At 39.8% G+C, this 21,869-nt stretch overlaps 1 protein-coding gene across 14 annotated transcripts in view; it reads right to left on the reverse strand.

Annotated features, from left to right (window-relative positions):
- The window catches only part of PLCB4 (phospholipase C beta 4), a 480,542-nt gene that overhangs the window by 37,429 nt on the left and 421,244 nt on the right, over positions 1 to 21,869 (reverse strand). For all 14 annotated transcript variants that reach the window (XM_044928306.2, XM_025264595.3, XM_044928310.2 and 11 more), the window contains 5 exons: positions 21,496 to 21,598; positions 18,632 to 18,796; positions 15,761 to 15,965; positions 2,589 to 2,677; positions 1,695 to 1,845 (listed from right to left, as the gene is read on the reverse strand). In XM_044928306.2, the coding sequence (XP_044784241.1) occupies positions 1,695 to 1,845; positions 2,589 to 2,677; positions 15,761 to 15,965; positions 18,632 to 18,796; positions 21,496 to 21,598 (713 nt within the window). The remainder of the gene's footprint in view (positions 1 to 1,694; positions 1,846 to 2,588; positions 2,678 to 15,760; positions 15,966 to 18,631; positions 18,797 to 21,495; positions 21,599 to 21,869) is intronic.

Below are 21,869 nucleotides of genomic sequence, written 5' to 3' on the forward strand. Positions count from 1 at the left end.
ACAACGTGTTGAGCTGCGAGTTAGGCTTTATTTGGGGACAAAATGAGGACTGCAGCGAGGGACACAGCATTTCAGAGAGCTCTGAAAAACTGCTCCGAGTAGGCAAAGGGAGGAGCTAGGCGGTTTTGCAACAAAGGGCAGGTAGTCTGAATGACAAAAGATGACTGCTATTTAAAGAAACCAGGTATGTCAAGTTAACAAATTCAGCATTTCTCTATGTATGGGAAGATGCAAGAGTCTGGGCTCACTGAAATCATTCCCTTGATCTGCACCTCTGCTATCTGGGGCCAGTGTCCTGTGTTTCCACATCCTGAGTTTCCTCGGGGCTGCAGTCTGATGGCTGCTGGATGGCAGGTATTCTTTCCTTCCTGAGTTCCCTCAGGGCTCATCAGCTCCCAATCAGTGGAGGCTACAACTGCTGATGGCTGTGGCATCCTTTGTTCACTGATATGGCAGGGAATATTCCATTTCTCATCTGTAAGCTGGTCACACTGCTTTTTCAGGCCACTAATGTCTTTCTGTGTCGGTGAGCATGACACAAGAACTTTAACTAAACAAAAACTCTCCCATTTTCCACTGCCTGTCTCTGTCTGAGAGGCTGATGTTAAGAAAGATAGTGCTGGATGGAAAGCCCATATCCTGCATCATTACCTTGTTCCATGTTCTTTCCAGGGAGGAACAGACATACAGCTGCAGAGTACAATTTGAGCTGCTTTTGTGCCATCTCATTTCCAAATTTGTTTCACAAAGCTCAATGCACATTGAGTTTCCTGCTAAATTACCATGCTGCTTCGGTTAAGGAAAGCCTGTCATTTCTTACCTTAAACTGCAGCACTGTATGTACTTAAGTACACAGACAACTTGACTTTCTTACACCAAAGATGCTGAATTCACATATAAATGGGAGATATTTATATTGAGTAGAAAACCATTAGGAAAAGGAGAAATTCTTAAAGTAACAAAACTGAGTTTAGTAAATGATTCATGGTCAAGGAGGATATTTAAAATATTTAATTATCATATGGAATGGGGACCATCCAATCAGAATGGATGCCTGAACAATAAGAATGGAAATCAACTTTAAATAATCAATACAGTTATTCCCCTACAGTATAGTTCCATATTAGCACATGGAACATGTAATTCTTTGTAACACCACCTCTTATGCTCTTCCATTACATCTACAGGTATCCACAGAGAATTGGCCTTCAGATGCCCATTTGATAATTTTACAAATAAATAATCATGGATGCTGAATATCTGCCCATGGGGCAAAATTAGCAAAAAGGGGATCTAGGAATGTCAGGAACAATTGTTATTCTGCTGGTTCATGAACTTACTGCCCACGCTTATGGTGGTACCTGCAGGACAGAGGGAATGCCTTTGCTAAGCTCACTCTGTAAATGCCTTTTTTTTTCTCACAAAAAGAGTACCAAATTTCAACATTTCTAGGTCTACTGGTGAAGGGGACCACCAGTCCCCTTCAACTATGGTGAAGGGGATCTAGCAGATGAAACACTGCTTTTCTGTTAACCACTCAGAGAAACTGAGAAATTTGTTCAACCCACAGAAAATCTGCTGCTCTTGAGTTTTATGGAGCCATGAAAACTGGCTAAAGTAACAGTTCTAAATATCTGCATCAAAGTTTCGAAAACTGCTGGAACAGATAAGCAGCCCAGACAACCCTCTCTTACCTTTCTTGGCCTCCAGGCCAGCCCCCAGGGCAGCTGTGGTGGTTGGCCTGAGCTCCGAGCTGCTCTGAGGGGTCACATTCGCTTTGGCTGTGTTGGCTTTCCCTTTCTTGTCATTCTTCGAAGTGTCACTGGGCACATCGGCGATGTCACTCTGGAACAGAAATGCTTATACTGACCCAAATGAATGCCACCTAGAAGTCAGATGTCTTGTACATTCTCCCTTCTACTGAACCCAGTCTGTACCATCAACTGCTCCTCTGTATTCTAGCCTTTACTCCCTAAATTAGATCTTTGCTTCAGGAGTAAATATATGGTTTCCTCAGATCTGACCCAAAAGAGGAAGCCAAGGAAAGCAGGTGCAGCTCCTTTGTAATAAGCAGGCTATACCTTCTTTTTTTTCAAGCTACTGCAGAGATTTCTGTTTCCATTCTAAACTGAGGAGTAAAGGGAACTTTAAAAACAAGGAGTGAAACACTGCAATGGTACAGTGGCATTGAAGGCTGGATATAAGACTAGTAAAAAGTAAACAATAGTAAATGCCAATTTTATTTCCACACTGATTAAGGTGAACTGGTATTTCAGTGTCTCACAAAAGCATCCTATATTTAAATGTTCCTAAAAGCATTATGGGTGTTTCCATTTCATTTCTAATGGGGCCAGGGTCCCCAGATGTGAGTGAAGCCATAGTAATGAAGTGGGTCACATTTTATTAAATATGCTACATCCTCATAGACTTTTGAAACGGTTTTGTTGAGATGAAAGTTCAGTTTCAAAAACCACTTTTGAACTTGTTCTATTAATTTGTGACTTTTGTAATCAGTCAGACAACTTCCCCCCACTCAGCTGTCTTTCCTTGGCCATTGCTACCTGTCTTAACTCACTGTTGCTACTTACAGTTTCAATGCCCATAGCTCTCATTTGATCCGCTCTCTTTTCCGTAATGGAAAGAAATTTCTTTGGATCTGATAAAGCATCCACAATATCTGCAGGGAAAAAAGTCACCGAGCTGTGAATTCTCTGTTTTAATGAAATACCTAAGAAAATTCAGCTAATAAACCACTCATCACCTCCAACTCCCATAATGCCTTCCATTATGTACCTCTTCCTAGGACGTAAAACAAGGCTAGAAAAACGCAGTCAGTTGCTGAAAGCAAAAATAAAATAAGGAAGGGCAAGAATAAAAGGCCAGATGAGTTTCTTAATTTCCCTCTAATTTTCTCCCAAATAAAGCAGACAGGGAGACAGGCAAGCTAAGTGAATGGCTTTGGGGTCTGATGCTGACCTTGTGGACTTTGAATAAGCTGACTAATGCTCCCAGACTCAGTTTCTTTGTATGCAAATTAGGACTGAGAGCACTCACCCTGCTCAGAGTGCAGGAGCGGCACTGTGAATGTTCAGGGAATAAGTACCTGGAGCACAGTAGAGGCCACCAGCAGAGTCTTATAAGACACAGAAGCTAATGCATCTTTAAAGCCCATTTTAATTCCATGTAGATAAAAAGAAATATCTCTCCAGTGTTTTTTCTGCTATAACTTGCACTCAAAGTTTCATCTTTTATGTAACTTCATTGGAAGAGTTCCAAGTGTTTTCAAACAGACTCTCATATAATTTTGCATAATTTGTCAGTACTATAGGAGGAATCATTATTTTTATAACCTTAAAACAGTACAACACCCACAACTTTTAAAAGTTGTACATTAAAAAATTTTCCCCTAGCAGAATCACCTTCCTAATTACATTCATATGATTTAAAATCTTTTTCTTACATTTTTTTTCTCTTTTAAAATGGAAAATAGTATACACACAGGTTAAACATTCAAATGTATAAAACAAAAAGTAAACATCTTTTCTCCCACCCATTCCACATCCAGCAGGTAACTAACTGCTATCCATCTCTTACATCTTTCTATCTTTTAAAAGACCTCAAATGGGTTCATAGTAGTTTTTTTTTTTTCCCTAGAAATGCTATTTTTAAAATTTTAAAGTGTTAATGCAGTTCACATCAACATTTCTGCTTCATTTCAGCTCCTTCACTGCCTGACGTGGGGGCAGGGGCTGCTTCAGCTGCTCTGCCCTCATTTTGTCTGTGTTGTATGTTTTGTGTTCTGCACAAAAGTATGTGCTGAATCAAACTTGAAACTTACGTTATCCTTATTTTTCTTCATTTTTCTTTAAAGAACTTTTTACTCTTTAAAAATTTTTATTTATTTTTAATTGAAGGGTAATTGCTTTTACGGGTTCATAGTTTTTTATACCTGTTTTTTTGCTTAATTTCACGTATCTTAAAAACACTTCCATATCAGCAATACAGGTCTCCTACATTATTTTTAAGGGCTACCTAAATATTCCATATGTTGATTGGCCATAACTTGCCTAACTAGCTTCTTCTTGATGGACCACTCCATTACTTCCAGTTCATTGACGTTATAAACAGTACTCCAGGGAATGTCTGTGAACATGTCATAGTATATTTTTGCCTATGCTCATAGGATAAGTTTCTGGAAGTCAGAATGATACATAAAGGTATTTGTGTTTTTGGGAGTCCTTGCCAAATTGCTCTTCATGGAATTTTTTTCTCTGGTCAGGGGTGGATAAGAAGGTTTGATTCTAGTTATTACTCATAGTCCCTGAGAAATCTTTGACTTATAATGGGGAATATCAACAAATTAGCCCTTAAAGCTTGCTCAGGAAAAATCACAGAAGTTTTTGGAAGTTAATGTTCTAGGAATGTATTTATCTATGTTGGTGGTACTAGTGGTAAAGAATTTGCCTGCCAATGTAGGAGACACTAGAGATGTGGGTTCAATCCCTGGGTTGGGAAGATACCCTGAAGAAGGAAATGGCAATCCAATTCAATATTCTTGCCTGGAAAATTCCAAGGACAGAGGAGACTGGCAGGCTACAGTCCAAGGGGTTGCAGAGTCAGACACGACTGAACACAGAGGACAGGAACTCCTTTATTATGGAAATTTTCCAACGTGTGTAAAAATAGAGAGACAAATAAAATAACTCCCCATATATTGATGATGAAGTCCCAACAATTATGAACAGTTTGCCATACTTCCTTAAATTCCCTTTTTTTCTTTCTCTCTTTTTTCTCTGCTGAAATATTTTAAGGTAAATTCCAGACATCATAATGTTTCACTCCTAATTATTTCTGTATCTCTAAATAAGAAGGGAGATTTTTTCAGGGCCAACCTTACCAGTATGAACAAAATTTGCACTAATTCCTTACTATGATATAATACATGGCCTACCTAACAGGAAAAGACCCCGATACTGGGAAAGATAGAATGCAAAAGGAGAACGGGGCGCAGAGGGTGGGATAGTTAGATAGCATCACTGACTCAATGGACATGAATTTGAGCAAACTCCAGAAGACAGCGAAAGACTGAGAGGGCTGCTGTGCTGCAGACCATGGGGTCGCAAAGAGTTGGACTTAGTGAATGAACAACAAAAATTCCCCTTATTTACAATTAGTTTGTTTCAATCAAGATACAAAATCTGTACTATGTCTCTGATACCTATGTGTCTTAAATGTTTTTTTAACCTAGAAAAGATCCTTCTACAATTTATTGTTCTTAATGCATAGACGTGGAGGAGACAGGTCAGGTATCCTATAAAATGTCCCATGTTCCAATACTTTCTTGTGTGTCACTTAGCTCTATGGCATGACTTTTTCTTGACTTTTTCATGACAGTTCAGGAGGTGCTATGACCTCATATAGATTGTTTGGAGGCAGAGACAGCCTGGTTGCTTGTTGTGGTGGTAAACTCACCGAGGACTCATTGTCTGACTCACAGATGCTTCCTCCTTCCACCCATCCACACTCCCAGGGGCAAAGCAAAGCACAGACAGTCCCCCTGAACTTGCCCACCTTTCCTTTGAGAAGATCTATATGACGTGGTCTCCCCATACACTCCCGTGTTGGATCAACTTTGCCTTGGCTTCCCACCAGCACGTTTTAACGGACGACCCATAGGACTGGCTTATTAGAAAATAAATACTTGCTTATGGTTAATGATATACAATTAATATATCAATATCATTGAAGAAAGCATATGAGATTTTTGAAGGGCAACTCATATTCCTTCCAGTAGTAATAACAAATAATTCTTAAATCAGTTAAAGCTAAATACAAAACTAATAAAACAAATTATTAGAGAATGAAATGATCCATAATTCTTCCATCCTAACCAAGCTTCTTTCCTTTTTGTGAAATTTTTCCATATGAATACATATTTTACATGGTTTAGTTAACATTGTGTAATCTGCTAAGAGTTGGTTCTTTGAAAAGATGAACAAAATAAACTTTAGCCAGACTCACAAGAAAAGAAAGAGTGACAGTTTAAAAAAAAAAAAAAAAAAAGGAGCAATAAAATCAGAAATGAAAGAAGAGAAGTTATAACTGACACCACAGAAATACAAAGGATCATAAGAAATTACTATGGACCAATAAAATGGACAACCTAGAAGAAATGAATAAATCTCCAGAAATGTGCAAACTCAAGACTGAATACAAAAGAAATAAAAAATGTAAACAAACCAATTACTTGCAATGAAATCAGTAACAATAATAATAAAAAGAAACTCCATACAAACTAAAGTCTAGGACCAGAGGGCTTCATGGGTGAATTCTACCAAACATTTAGAGAAGAATCAACACCTGTTTTTCTCAAACTAGCCAAAAAATTTCAGAGGGAAGAACATTTCTGAACTCATTCTACAAGGCCAGCCTCACCCTGATACCAAAACCAGACAGAGAATCAAACAAAAAAGGAGATCATAGGCCAATATCACTGATGAACATAGATACAAAAATCTTCAAGAAAATATTAGCAAATCAAATTCAACAATACATTGAAAAGATCATATTCCATGATCATTGGGATTTATGCCAGCGATGCAAAGATGGCTCAATATCTGCAAATCAGCATGATGGATTACATTAACAACCTGAAGAATAAAAGTAACACAATCATTTCAATAGATGCAGAATAACTTTTCACAAAATTCAACATCCACTTATGATTCTATTAACTAATAGAGTCTTTGCACATGTAATCAGTTAAGGACTGAGATGGGACCATTCTGGATTAGGGCTGGTCCTAAATCCCATGACTAGTATATTTATAAGAAGAGAACAGGACACACAGATATAAAAAAAGGCCAGGTTTTGGTGGAGGCAGACTGCAGCAATCAGGAGATGCTGTGAAGAGAAAAGGAAGGATGTTTTCAAGACTAGAGGGAGCATGGCCTTGCCAGCTCTTTGGTTTCAAACTTCTAGCTTCCAGAACTGTGAGAGAATAAGTTTCTATTCTTTCAAGTCTACCAGTTTGTGGTAAATCTGTTTACCAACAGGACTGAGAAATAAAAATTCTGCTACTTAAATTCTTGGGTATCCATCTTTCATGTGTGCTTAAACTCACAAAGCTTTATCATTGTTAAGGAGGCCCCATCAGCCCCTGGACATTCCCAGGTCAGGCTGTGAGTCCATCCTGGGGAAAGTGAAAAATCCTGTGGTATTCTTCCTGTTTACTGTGGCAATGTCTTGACCTCAGCCTGGAGGACTGATTCTGACCTAGACTTATATAAAATATAGCTACAAAACATTCTGTAAATGAAGTTACATATTGTTTTGTACTAATGGACAAGCTAACTGAGAGGCCCTTGTCCACCATCTGCTGTAGGATTATGTAGAAGTAGCCTCAATTATGCAACAAAATAAAATGCTTCAGATTCATCCATTAGTTGGATGAATATCATTACTTACATCTATCTTCTATTACCAGTATTAACAATTCTAGAAACTGCTGGGAAGTTATGTCTCCAAATCCTGAAACTCTGCTTTATCCTTGGAGTTTTAATGAGATATCTTATTTGCAGTTACACATTCGTTTAAAAAATTGACAACATGCAATATAATAGAATTCAATAATAAATTCAGCTTAATAGTATTCTTTGGTTTCCCTGGTGGCTCAGACAATAAAGAATCTGTCTACAAAGTGGGAGACCTGGGTCAGTTCCTGGGTTGGGAAGACCCCCTGGAGGAGGGCATGGCAAGCCACTCCAGAATTCTTGCCTGGAGAATCCCATGGACAGAGGAGCTTGGCAGGCTGTGATCCATGGCATCACAAAGAGTCGGACACCACTAAACATGACTAAGCACAATAGTGTTCGGGGTCAAATGGCAACAAAATTACACAAAGTGTATATAAGGCTTATTCAAATTCAATCACAAGACACAAAAAGGAGATTAAAAAAGGGCTAAATGTTTGAACCAGGCTTAGATTAGCAGGTTATTTGAAACAGGTGATCATTCCTGGCAGTTTTGAATTGTGAATTAGATACTTCTATAACACTTGACTTTGCCACATAGTAGCAGGTGGCAGAAGAGGCTACTGCATACCTGGAACAGTTCCGCCAAAATTATCCGACCAAGGACAAAAGGGCTCAGGATTAGGGAGCCAGTGCCTGTCCTACCCACTTTTAGATTATTTTTCTATTGTATCTCAGTTTCTCCTATGACTAGAGACATATACATTTGAGTTTTAAATACATACTTTGTATACACACATATGTACAGGCACATAAACATTAGTTTCCATCTTTGAGACATAATATATATGCATATATGTACATTCAAATGTATACTTATTTATACTGCCTATCAAAGAAACTGATTTTAATAATCACATTTAAAATGATGTATAACCAGAAAGTGAGAAGCCATGCCTCAAATATATCATACGTCTATAGCCTTGCATAACTCTGAAAATGTTATTCATTTTTTCCTTGCCTCAGCCTGGAAAAAAATTATTTCAGGAAGCAGTTAAACAAATCTGGCATATTCTTGGCCAGAGTGCTACATGTTCTTGGTCAAAGTGTTGCATATTCAAGTAAACCTGGAATCTTTCTTCGGTGCCAATCTGACATTTCACGGGGTGTCAGCCCTCACACTGGAGGAACACTGTGCCTGGCTACCCCACTGTGTAGTTCAGTGCTCCACAGGACAAACCAGTGTAGCAAAAATTAATTTTAAATGTGGATTAACAATGATGGAGTGTGAATAGGCTTGTCTAGGGACCAGTCACACTGAACATCTAACAGGGAAGGGAAGTATGCACACAAAGTTATAACTGTATAAACCCACAAGAGCGAGCTAAAATTTCCAAGATACTTAGTTCTGGAACCTTTCTTTTTAAAAATAAATCAATCTGCCTTTTCTCACTTGCTCCTTTCTTCTGGTTTTAGCAGAAGTCTCATTTGTATTTTTAAAAAATACCAGCTATTTTGGGGTTTAGGGCCATTTCCATCCCCTTCATGGGTCACAGCCTGGTGTGGCAAAGGGACTTGCGTAGCTCAAGGAAGCTATGAGCCAAGTCACGCAGGGGCACCCATGCTGGATGGGTCATGGTGAAGAGTTCTGACAAATCGTGGTCCACTGGAGGAGGAAATGGCAAACCACTGTAGACTTTTTGCCATGAGAACTCCATGAACAGTACAAAACGGCAAAAAGACATGACACTGGAAGATGAGTTCCTCGGGTCAGGAGGTGTCCAGTACGCTACTGGGGAAGAGCAGAGGGCTGCTGCTAATAGCTCCAGAAAGAATGAAGTGCCTGGGCCAAAGTGGAAATGATGCTCAGTTGTGGATGTGGCTGGTGGTGAAAGTCAAATCTGAAGCTGTCAAGAACAATATTGCATAGGAACCCGGAATGTTAGTAAATTGCACATGGTCAAGCAGGACATGGCAAGATTGAACATTGATATCTTAAGGACTTGGTGAACTAAAATCAACTGGAATGGGTGAATTTAATTCATGACCATTATATCTACTACTGCTGCTGCTGCTGCTGCTAAGTTGCTTCAGTCGTGTCCGGCTCTGTGCAACCCCATAGATGGCAGCCCACCAGGCTCCCCCATCCCTGGGATTCTCCAGGCAAGAACACTGGAGTGGGTTGCCATTTCCTTCTCCAATGCATGAAAGTGAAAAGTGAAAGTGAAGTCGCTCAGTCGTGTCCGACTCTTAGCGATCCCATGGACTGCAGCCTACCAGGCTCCTCCATCCATGGGATTTTCCAGGTAAGAGTACTGGAATGGGGTGCCACTGCCTTCTCTGGCTACTGTGGGCAAGAATCCCTTAGAGGAAATGGAGTAGCCACCATAGTCAACAAAAGAGTCTGAAGTGCAGTACTTGGGGGCAATCTCAAAAACGACAGAATGGTCTCAGTTCCTTTCCAAGGCAAACCATTCAACATCACAGTAATCCAAGTCTGTGCTCCCACCACTGATGCCGAAGAAGCTGAAGTTGACTGGTTCTATAAAGACCTACACACCTTATACAACTAACACCCAAAAATAGATGTCCTTTTCATCATAGGGGACTGGAATGCAAAAGTATAAAGTCAAGAGATACCCAGAGGAACAGGCAAGTTTGGCCTTGGAGTACAAAATGAAGCAGCGCAAAGGCTAACAGAGTTTTGTCAAGAGAACATGCTGGTCATAGCAAACAACCTTTTCCAACAACACAAGAGATGACTCTACACATGGACATCACCAGATGGTCAGTACTAAAATCAGATTGATTATGTTCTTTGCAGCCAAAGATGGAGATGCTCTATACATACAGTAAAAACAAGATCTGGAGCTGATTGTGGCTCAGATCATGTGCACCTTATTGCCAAATTCAAGCTTGATTTGAAGAAAGTAGGGAAAACCACTTGGCCACTCAGGTATGACCTAAATTAAATCCCGTATGATTATACAGTGGAGATAATGAATGGATTCAGGGGATTAGATTTGGTAGACAAAGTGCCTGAAGAACTATGGATCAAGGCTTGTAACATTCTACAGGATGTGGTGATGAAAAGTATCCCCAAGAAAAAGAAATGAAAGAAGGCAAAGTGGTTGTCTGAGGAGGCTTTAAAATAGCTGAGGAAAGAAGAGAAGCAAAAGGGAAGGGAGAAAGGGCAGGAAGATATACCCATCTGAATGCAGAGTTTCAGAAAATAGCAAGGTGAGATAAGAAAGTCTTTTAAAGTGAACAATGCAAAGAAATAGAATGGGAAAGACTAGAGATCTCTTCAAGAAAATTAGAGATACCAAGGGAATATTTCATGCATGGATGGGCACGATAAAGGACAGAAATGGTAAGGACCTAACAGAAGCAGAAGAGATTAAGAAGAGGTGGCAAGAATACACCTAGATAACCATGATAGTGTGATCACTCACCTAGAGCCAGACATCCTATAGTGTGAAGTCAAGTGAGTCTTAGGAAGCATTACTATTAATATGAACAAAGCTAGTGAAGGTGATGGAATTCCAGCTGAGCTATTTCAAATCCTAAAAGATGATGCTGTCAAGTAAAGTCCTGTACTCAATATGTCAGGAAATTTAGAAAACTCAGCAGTGGCCAAAGGACTGGAAAAGGTCAGTTTTCATTCCAATCACGAAGAAGGGTAATGCTAAAGAATGCTCAAACTATTGGACAATTGCACTCATTTCACTTGCTAGTAATACTGTGCTCAAAATTCTTCAAGCTAGGCTTCAACAGTACGTTAACCGAGAACTTCTAGATGTACAGTTTCAAAGAGGAAGAAGAACCAGAGATACAAATTGCCAACATTCACTGAATCATAGAGAAAGCAAAGGAATTTCAGAAAAATGTCTACTTCTGCTTCATTGACTACACTAAAGCATTTGACTGTGTGGATTACAACAAACTGTGGAAAATGTATAAAGACATGGGAATACCAGACCACATTACTTGTCTTCTGAGAAACCTGTATGCAGGTAAATACACAACAGTTAGAACCAGACATGGAATAATGGCCTGGTTCAAAACTGGGAAAGGAGTATGACAAGGCTATATATTGTTACCCTGCTTAACTTCTATGCAGAGTATATCATGCAAAATGCCAGGCTGGATGAATCACAAACTGGAATCAAGATTGCCAAGAGCCATATCAACAACCTCAGATATGAAGATGATACCTTTCTAATGGCAGAAAGTAAAGAGGAACTAAAGAGCCTCTTGATGAGGGGGAAAGAAGTGGGGAATAAAGCTGGCCTAAAACTCAACATTCAAAAAACTAAGATCATGGTATCCAGTCCCATCACTTCATGGCAAATAGATGGGGAAAAAGTGGAAACAGTGACAGATTTTATTTTCTTGAGCTCCAAAATCACTGTAGACAGTGACTGTAGCCATGAAATTAAAAGATGCTTGGTTGCTCCTTGGAAGGAAAGCTATGACAAACCTGGACAGAGTATTAAAACGCAGACATCACTTTTCCGACAAATGTCCATATAATCAAAGTATTGTTTTACCAGCAGACATGTATGGATATGAGTCAGACTATAAAGAAGGCTGAGTGCTGAAGAACTGATGGTTTTGAATTGTGGTACTGGAAATGACTTTTGAGAGCCCCTTGGACTGCAAGGAGATCAAACCAGTCAATCCTAAAGGAAATCAACCCTGAATATTCATTGGAAGGACAGATGCTAAAGGTGATGCTCCAATTCTCTGGCCACCTGATGCATAGAGTTGACTCGTTGGAAAAGTCCCTGACGCTGGGAAAGATTGAAGGCAACAGGAGAAGCAGGTGGCAGAGGATGAGATGGTAGATAACATCACTGACATGCATTTAAACAAACTCTGGGAGATGGCGGAGGACAGAGGAGCCTGGCATGCTACAACCCAGAGGGTCACAGAGTTGTCACAATTTAGTGCCTGAAAAACAACAACAATCTAGACCTTTAAATACATATACACTTCTTGACGCAACAAATGCACTTGAAAGAATTCATCTGTAGGAAATAATCACTAATATTCCCATTTAGGGTTCTTAGATGCAATATTGTTCATAAGAAAGAAAAGTAGAATTGACTTCAGTACATCAATAACATGATATATTACAGCATACATAAAATTGAATCTCAAGCAGATAATAAAAATATGTCAAGAAATGGGGAAAATACTCTAAAAATTATGAAAAAAAACCTGCCTCTGAAATATGAATGTAAATGAGACACCACAGTAAGATCCAATTTTACTGAGAAGTAAAGAGAATAATGAGATAGGAAGTAGAGACCCATATGGTAACAGAGTTCATTCTGGGCATTGGATGAATGACCCTTTTAAAATTTTTTATGTAGTCAGAATTTTTTTCTGATATGTAGCTACTTTGCTTTTTACAGAGTACAACCTGCTAAACACCTTAGTAGAATGAAGGAAGGCATCCATATTTTCTTTCTTTAGCTACATAAAAATCTGGAGATGTTTATCGACCACTTTCTTTTTTTTCCCCAGAAACTGCTGAAGTGCAATGGTGCAGAATTTCATTTTGAACTTTTTCCTATAGAATCAATAAAGACTGTAAATGTTCTAGGGAACAGGGGGTCTACTGATCACCTGGTGTGCTGGTTCAGCACGTTAATGTTCAGACACGAATGTGGGAGGTTAGGTAAGCCCATGAAATATAGACACATTGTGGGAATCAAGAGACTGTCAAGAAGACTGGAAATCTGGAAAAAGTTCTCATATTCTTATTTTGTTATTTTCAGATAAGTTCCTTAAATAAACCCTCAGAATGTCTGCCCTTGGTTCCTTCACGTATGTAGAAATGGCTAGAGAATTCTGAATAAACAGTCTTTGAACATCAAATCTGAGGCTAAGACATCAACTGCAGAATCCCATCAAAGATAATGTCGTACAGAAATTTCAATTGCTTTTGAGAGAAGTACTACAATGATACCTTAGGAAAGAACAGTTACAAGACTATTTTTAAAGATGTGAATCAATACTTATAAATATTGACACTAGCCATAAACTACATGATAAACACAGATATTCCTTCAGCATACACCTGCATATGCTCACATCCACTCTAAACAATTTCACATTTCTGGACTCCATTTTTGTAAAGCACTTGGCACAAAGCAGGAGCTCAAAAAACTGTATCTTTCCCTTTTCCATTGGAATAGCCCATTTCCCTAGAATGAATTAGAGTTTCATTTGAAAAGTAACACTTGTAAAGGCAAAACCTTTATGTCTTCCAATACATGTATTTATATAACTATCTTTAAAGTACACTAGGTATTATGCACCACTGCTTGCTAAGTGCAAATATGTGGAACAAGACTGAGTCCATCTGCTGATGCCCTGTGGCCATCACATGCTCCTCAATGCCCACACAGGTCCCATGTCTCTTTTCTGCCCTGCTCACCCGGCCCACAGCACCCCATCCCAGCGTCTGCCACGTGCTCATAACTGCTACTCTGTGTTGTGGCCTGTAACAGGCTTCCTTTTTTAAGAAAAAACAAAGGGAAAGAGGAAGGAATCTTTACTCTCAATTTTGCAATTGAAAAATCCTCATGGCTGACTTTACTTTTGGAACCCACAATTGGGTTGTTAATGCTGAGTATGAATTGCAGAAACTCTGTCCTCCAGAGAAGACTGCATTATTAAAAACACAAAACAAAATCACCCAAAGCTCCTCCAACTAGAATAGCACAGAAACCGAGCTGCATTTGGAGCCACACACTCCTGTGCACACACACGGCAGGCATGCCCTGTTGTGTCATAAACTGTGATGATAAGCACACATCACAGGATGCTGTGAGGGAAACAGTATCAGTACCTTTCCAGGCCAGAAGATGGGGTGGGGGGTGTTGACAGGTGATAACACCTGTCAAGGTCACCTGGCTAGCAGTGGAGGGTCAGAACTTGAACCCTTGTTAATTTGACATACTTTGCTGTACTATTGTTTCCTTATGATTCAATGAACTCTGAGAATATGGAGGATCTTTGTTTTCTTTAATGTTCTTGGCTCGGTTGGGGGTTATAACAAGTTAATATGTGGGTTTACCAGAATCCTATGACTTGGGGCTTCCCTGAGAGCTCGGTTGGTAAAGAATCCACTTGCAATGCGGGATACCTGGGTTCAATCCCTGGGTGGGGAAGATCTGCTGGAGAAGGGATCTTAAAGCATTCCAGTATTCTTGGGCTTCCCTGGTGGCTCAGCTGGTAAAGAATCCGCCTGCAATGTGGGAGACCTGAGTTCGATCTCTGGGTTGGGAAGATCTCCTGGAGAAGGGAAAGGCTACCCACTCCAGTATTCTTGCCTAGAGAATTCCATGGACTACCATCCATGGGGTCGCAGAGTCAGACATGATTGAGCGACCTTCACTTTCACTTTAAGACTTTGTCCAACTTTGATTCCTCCCATTGATGACTTTGGGCTTCCCTGATAGCTCAGTTGGTAAAGAATCCACCTGTAGTGCAGGAGACCCCTGTTCAACTCTTGGGTTGGAAAGATCTGCTGGAGAAGGAAAAGGCTACCCAATCCAGTATTCTTAGGCTTCCCTGGTGGCTCAGCTGGTAAAGAATATGCCTGCAATGTGGGAGACCAGGGTTTGATCCCTGGGTTGGGAAGATCCCCTGGAGAAGGGAAAGGCTACTTACTCCAGTATTCTGGCCTGGAGAATTCCATGGGGTCCATGGGGTTACATGGAGAAGTCCATGGGGTCACAAAGAGTCAGACATTACTGAGTGATTTTCACTTTCACTTTCACTGATGTCTTTGGTGTAACCAAAGGTGGTCTTCCATGGACTGATGACTGGGAATTTTTTGTAAAATTGAACTCCCCTGTAGATTTTGGGGGAAAGTCCAGGAATGTTGATAATGGAGTTCAATTTAAACCTTTTAGTGAAACCAACTGATGTCTATGGCTCTACATTATTCACACCTTTCCTCCTTTGAATGATGGTAGAAATGCATTCTTCAAAAACATATATATGAAACTTGAAAAAACATATATGTGAAAATTGAAAAAACATAAAATGACAGCATTTTTAAATAAAGAACTTTAAAGATAATCTAGACTTGCCTTTGCATTTCCTGCTAGGAAACCTGAGGCAACTATTTATGCCTGATTTCTTTAAGCCGACAGGGTTGGCAGAACAGACTTTTTTTTAACCATTGGTGAAATAGCTTATATCTTGAAATTTAGGGGAAAAAAACATATACACAAAAATATTCAATACCTAAAAGTCTGACTTACCTCCGAATCCATCAGGCACATATGTTTTTAGGACAATATTGCAGAAAATGGTTGGCAGCGATAAAGGTTTATTTCCCTCATTCCGGAGGGATATGTGTCGATAGCCTGCTTGGAGGCCGTCCAGGGGCAGAATCCTCTGGCCGATCAGCTTGTTGTTGTCATCATACACGGCGATCCTCAAGACAGCCAGGTCGGGGAGGATCACCTGCAGAGACAAACGGCACTTGTCACTGATTTGCGGGACACAGCTCCCAAGAATCACACCAGGGACCTGGACCATACCCATACTGTTCATAAAGGTTCCTTCCCGGTGCAAACAAGCTGATGGTCAATTTACATTCCTAACGCATACTGTGTAAGTTACAGTGCCCACGGCATTGAGAAAGACAACGGAAAGAGGCTTCCTGGAAATCAGTCCCTGAAAATTGTCAATGGAATGAATGGATATAAAAGATGTCTAATCCAAACCTTGCCATCTTTCCCCATTCCCACCTACGTAATGGGTGAGCAACAACAGACCTGGAGAGGAAAAGTGACTTCCCCTTATGTCAAAGATGGTTAGTGACAGCTGGGTCTGGATCCTGGGCCACCTGATTTCAAATCCTTTGATCTGTCTACTACTGGGCTGCTTCTGACACTGAGCTCTGATTTTGAGAATATGGAAAGTATCTTTGAAGAAATGCCTCATGTATAAAAGACAATTTATATATAAATTTGGATTATTTTTCTTTGCACTCCTCAGTTTTTAACACATTTTGGGATATTAAATAAAGATGAGACAGCTAGAAACATTAACATATACCCAAGACTTCGAGTCTTCCCAAGTGGCATAGTGGTAAAGAATCTGCCTGTCAATACAGGAGACTCAAGAGATGTAGGTTTGATCCTTGGGTCAGAAAGATCCCCTGGAGAAGGAAATGGCAACCTGCTCCAGTATTCTTGCCTGGAAAATTCCATGGACAGAGGAGCCCAGCAGGCTACAGACTGTGGGGTCACAAAGAGTCAGCCACGACTCAGTGGCTGAGCACACACAGCATAAGACATCTACTCTTGCCATCCCCAAACCGAATACATGGACACAACATCTGAGCTCAGACAGCAGAGACCCGAAATCCATGGATGCAGCATCTGAGCTCAGACCGCAGAGACCCTGCTTAGATATAAAAGAGCAACATGACAAGAAAATCTGATGTTTTTAATCAAGAATTTCTATTTCTTGGCTATGAGCAGCTAAGACACCTTAGTTGATTTGAGCACTATGTCAAAGCTAGGCAATGAATTGGCTGCTTATTTATGCCTACAGGTTATAATTCAGTTCCAGTTCATGAAGATGAAAAGGTGAAACCAACTTTAGTCACCATGTTGTTCCTCATTTGATGAAAGGGGCTTATGCTGTGAAATTCATGCAAAGAAGAAAAACAGTAACAGCAAGAAAGAAAATAAAGTTAAAGCAATTAGTATCAATGAAAGGCAATGTCACTTCAGAAGAGCAGGGAAGGATCCAAAATTGGCATCTTGTTTCCAGGGCCAGTAATATTGCGTGTAAAAAGCAAGTTTATTTCCCTATGTATCAAAAACAGAGCCTGAAATCAACTTTCTGAATTTCCAGAAATGTATGTAGGGATTATTTTTTTTTTTTTGGCACGAAACCCTGGCCGTAGTGACAACAGATCCAGCTGTAACAAACTGAAAAACCCGGGAAGAAAAAAACACACATTACAGCTGTATGCAACTCACACTACATTCTGATCGTAGAAGAGAAGGTGAAAAGGTAGGGGGAGGCTGTTGCATGGATAATGGGATTTACATAATCGGAAAAGCCTACATCTCAAAATGGCTTGATTCATTGAACTATACTTATCTTCTGTAATATGCTTTCTGCAAACTGGTCAGCCAGTTCTGAGGCTGATAATTCATATTTTTGTTAAGATAAAAAGGTGATTATCTGTGTTGTAAGACACAAATGGAATAGAGACACTTGGAAAACCTGTGCCAAAGAAGAAGCCAGAAAGCACTCTGGTCATGATAACAGAACAAGTGAGAGAGAAATAGGCATTTTTGAGATAGTACTGCCAGGGCATGGATTTTTCAATACATCTTATGCTGATGAAAGAGAAACAAATGGCAGAAAATGGTTACAAGATTAAAATCTGAATCATTATAGAGAATGACTGATTTGTCTGTGTGCTCAGACACTTCAAGTCATGGTTGCCTCTTTATGACCCTATGGACTATAGGCCGGCAGGCTCCTCTGTCCATGGCATTTTCCTGGCAAGAATATTGGAGTGGGTTGCCATACCCTTCTCCAGGGGATCTTCCTGACCCAGGGATTGAACCTGTGTCTCTTGCATTGCAGGCAGATTCTTAACATTGAGTCACTGAGGAAGCCCATAGGATCAAAGTATAATATGAAGATAAAAACCAAAAAACAAAAATAACCTATTATACACAGAACCTATACATATTATACACAGGACCACACTTTCTGGAGGCACAGGACAATAACCAACTGACCCACTGAAGGACATACACCCTACCCACCCTCTTGGCCAAGGAATATTGCGAGGCACTAGCTGCCAGGGCAGGGAGGAGCTCTCCCACGTGTGATGGTGTCTGCCTGCAGGGATCCCTCTGAGAACACTGAACCCAGAGCTTGGGCACTGCGTGGGGAAGGTGGGCTCCTCCTGGGGGGAAGGAGAGCCAAGAGGACAGGGCCACACAGAAACAATCATCGCGTGGCAGCTGCGGAACATCTGCCCTGGAAGAAGACATCTGGGGTTAAGAGACTGTCTGCAGATCATGTACTATCTCTCCACTAACATGTGGCTCCTAACTTAGCAGAGCACGTCTGACACATTGAGAACACCCTACCTTCCGAAACACAAATGATTCTTCATTGTAAACTGGATTGAGTCCATTGTTCATCACCATGCGAGTGCGGAACTCCTTCCGGATAGTGTCCGTGGGCAGCCCATACATATCCACTTCTACATATGTGCCGATTTTCTTATCTGATAAGAACTGACCTGATATGACCTGGAGCAGAAGAGAAATGGGAGGAAAGAGAAGTTAAGCTGGTGTAATCGTCAGTAACAGAATGATCTGGCAGGGAGAGAGTCTCTGTTCATCTTTAGAAATTTGATTATTTCTGGAAATAATCTATTCATTCCTTACTAAACTGAAGTGGTCAATTCAAATATGCCTTAAGATGCTTTCACAGTTCCCAAATTCACTTTTATTGAATTCTTTCAGAAGTCTTACAAAGAGACACACAGAAAGAAAAGTAACGTTAAAATGTTAAACTGATATTGACAATTGACAGAAAGGACAGTGTTATTTTTATTTTTTAAACCAGTATTACAAAAGCAGTATTAACTGCTTCATTTCACAGGTGTGGGCACTTAGGTTAAGATGCTGCAGACAATTATTTTTTTGTATTATATGAGTCATGCATATTACCCTCTTCTATCTATTATAAAGCTATGGAAAGACTTTTTTCACCTATTTCCAAATAATTATAGCTAGTAATTATTTTTTTTACATTATCTAATAGCTAATCATTATGAAACAGTTTTTTCAGGTATAACTGACATTAAATAAATTGTACATGTTTAGAGTGTACAATGAAATCACTTCTGACATATGAGCACATCTATAAAACTGTCACCAATATTAAGGCAACAAAATTTTCCATCAATTCCCAAAGTTCCTTTGTACCCTTTTGTAATCCATCCCTTCTTCTGTGTGTCTAGAGGAAACTACTGATCTATTTTCTGTTACTTTATATTAGTCTGCATTTTCTAGAATTCTGTATTGATGTAATCATATAGCAGGTATTTTTTCATTAATATGCTTTATTTTTTATAGCAGTTTCTGTTTATAGCAAAATTGATAAGAAAATATAGTGCTTCTGTCCTCTCATCCACAATATCCTCACTATGGATACCTCACATCTCAGTAGCATATTTGTTATAATCGGTGAACCTATATTGATACTTCATTATCACCCAAAGCCATAGCTTACATTCAGAGTTTACTCTGGTGTACATTTAATGGATTTGGAAAAAACTGTAAATATAATGACATGTACCTATTATCATAGAATCATTATCATAGAATCATACAGAATGGTTTCACCGCCCTAAAATCCTTTGTACTCTGCCTGTTAATCCCTCCCCACAATTCTTGGTCTTTTCTTTTTTTTTTTAACCATCTTTTTAGTTTTGCCTTTTTCCAGAATGTCATTTAGTTGGAATCAAACAGTATGTCACTTTTTCAGACTAGTTTTTTTCACTTAGTAATGTTCATTAACTGGATGGATGAAGCATAAGCTGGAATCGAGTTCCAGAAGAAATATCAATAACCTCAGATATGCAGATGACACCACCCTTATGGAAGAAAGTGAAGAAGAACTAAAGAGTCTCTTGATGAAAGTGAAAGAGAAGAGTGAAAAGTTGGCTTAAAACTAAATTTTCAGAAAACTAAGACCATGGCATCAGTCCCATCACTTCATGGCAAATAGATAGGGAAACAGTGGAAACAGTGGCAGACTTTATTTTTGGGGGCTCCCAAATCACTGCAGATGGTGACTGCAGCCATGAAATTAAAAGACGGTTACTCCCTGGAAGAAAAGTTATAACCAACTTAGACAGCATATTAAAAAGCAGAGACATTACTTTGCCAACAAAGGTCCATCTAGTCAAGGCTATGGTTTTTCCAGCAGTCATGTATGGATGTGAGAGTTGGACTATAAAGAAAGCTGAGCGCAGAAGAATTGATGCTTTTGAACTGTGGTGTTGGAGAAGACTCCTGTGAGTCCCTTAGACTGCAAGGAGATCCAACAAGTCCATCCTAAAGAAAATCAGTCCTGAGTGTTCATTGGAAGGACTGATGTTGAAGCTGAAACTCCAATACTTTGGCCACCTGATGTGAACAACTGAGTCATTGGAAAAGACTCTGATGCTGGGAAAGATTGAAGGCGGGAGGAGAAGGGGATGATAGAGGATGAGATGGCTGGATGGCATCACCGACTCAATGGACATGAGTTTGGGTAAGCTCTGGGAGTTGGTAATGGACAGGGAGGCCTGGCGTGCTGCGGTTTATGGGGTTGCAAAGAGCCGGACACGACTGAGCGACTGAACTGAACTGAATGTTCATTTGTTTCATCCATGTCTTTTCATGACTTGATAGCTCATTTCTTTTTAGAATTAAGTAATATTCCACTGTCTGGACATACCATTCATTGTTTCTTTATCCATTCACCCACTAAGTGGCACCTTGGTTACTTTCAAAATTTTATCAAGTATGAATAAAGCTGCTGCAAACATCCCTGTGTAAGTTTTCACATAGATGTGAACTTTTAATTTGTTTGGGTAAATACCAAGGTGTATAAGTGCTGGATCATGTTTAAAGAAAGTGTTGAGTTTTGGGAGAAACCACCCAACTGTTTTCCAAAAGGGTCGTACGATTTTGCATTCCCAGCATCAATGGCCAAGAATTTCCATTGCTCCACATTCTCCACTGGGTACTTTTTGATCTGGTATCTTTGATGAAAAGTAGCTAATAATTTCACTAGTAGAAAAAAATGTATCTCAAGAAAAAAATGTTAAAGTTGAGAGCAACTCATGGATCTTGCGACTTGACATTAAATATTTTAATTGCAATTTTTTAAGGCTTTTCTAAGACCACCTGGATCCACTCTTTTTACACTATTCTGTGGAGAGCAGGAGACTTACCTGCACGGAGCAAGTGGCTGCAATAACCCCATCAACAGGCGTTTCAGAGAAAGGATCAAATGTTCGATCAGGCCGTCTCATGAAATCTGGTTTGAGAAGGTACCTGGTGGAACAAAAGCATAGAAGGAGTTTACTAGTTTCTTTATAAAGACTCAGAAAATCACTATCAAGACACTGAATACATCTTTATCTCCATTTCTAACTTAGGAAATAGGCTTTTAGGTGGAGGATCCCAAGAATTGAAGAGAATAACCCTGTCCTATGGATGACCCCAACAAGGAACACGGAAGAGGAAATGTTCTTTAGATCCAGGCTCTGGGACATCTATGATTTCCTGACGCTATCATCTTCTCTGGAACTTGATGCTCTTACAT

This window comes from Bubalus bubalis, chromosome 14 (assembly GCF_019923935.1).
Source record: "Bubalus bubalis isolate 160015118507 breed Murrah chromosome 14, NDDB_SH_1, whole genome shotgun sequence".
In the NCBI taxonomy this organism is placed as follows: domain Eukaryota; kingdom Metazoa; phylum Chordata; class Mammalia; order Artiodactyla; family Bovidae; genus Bubalus; species Bubalus bubalis.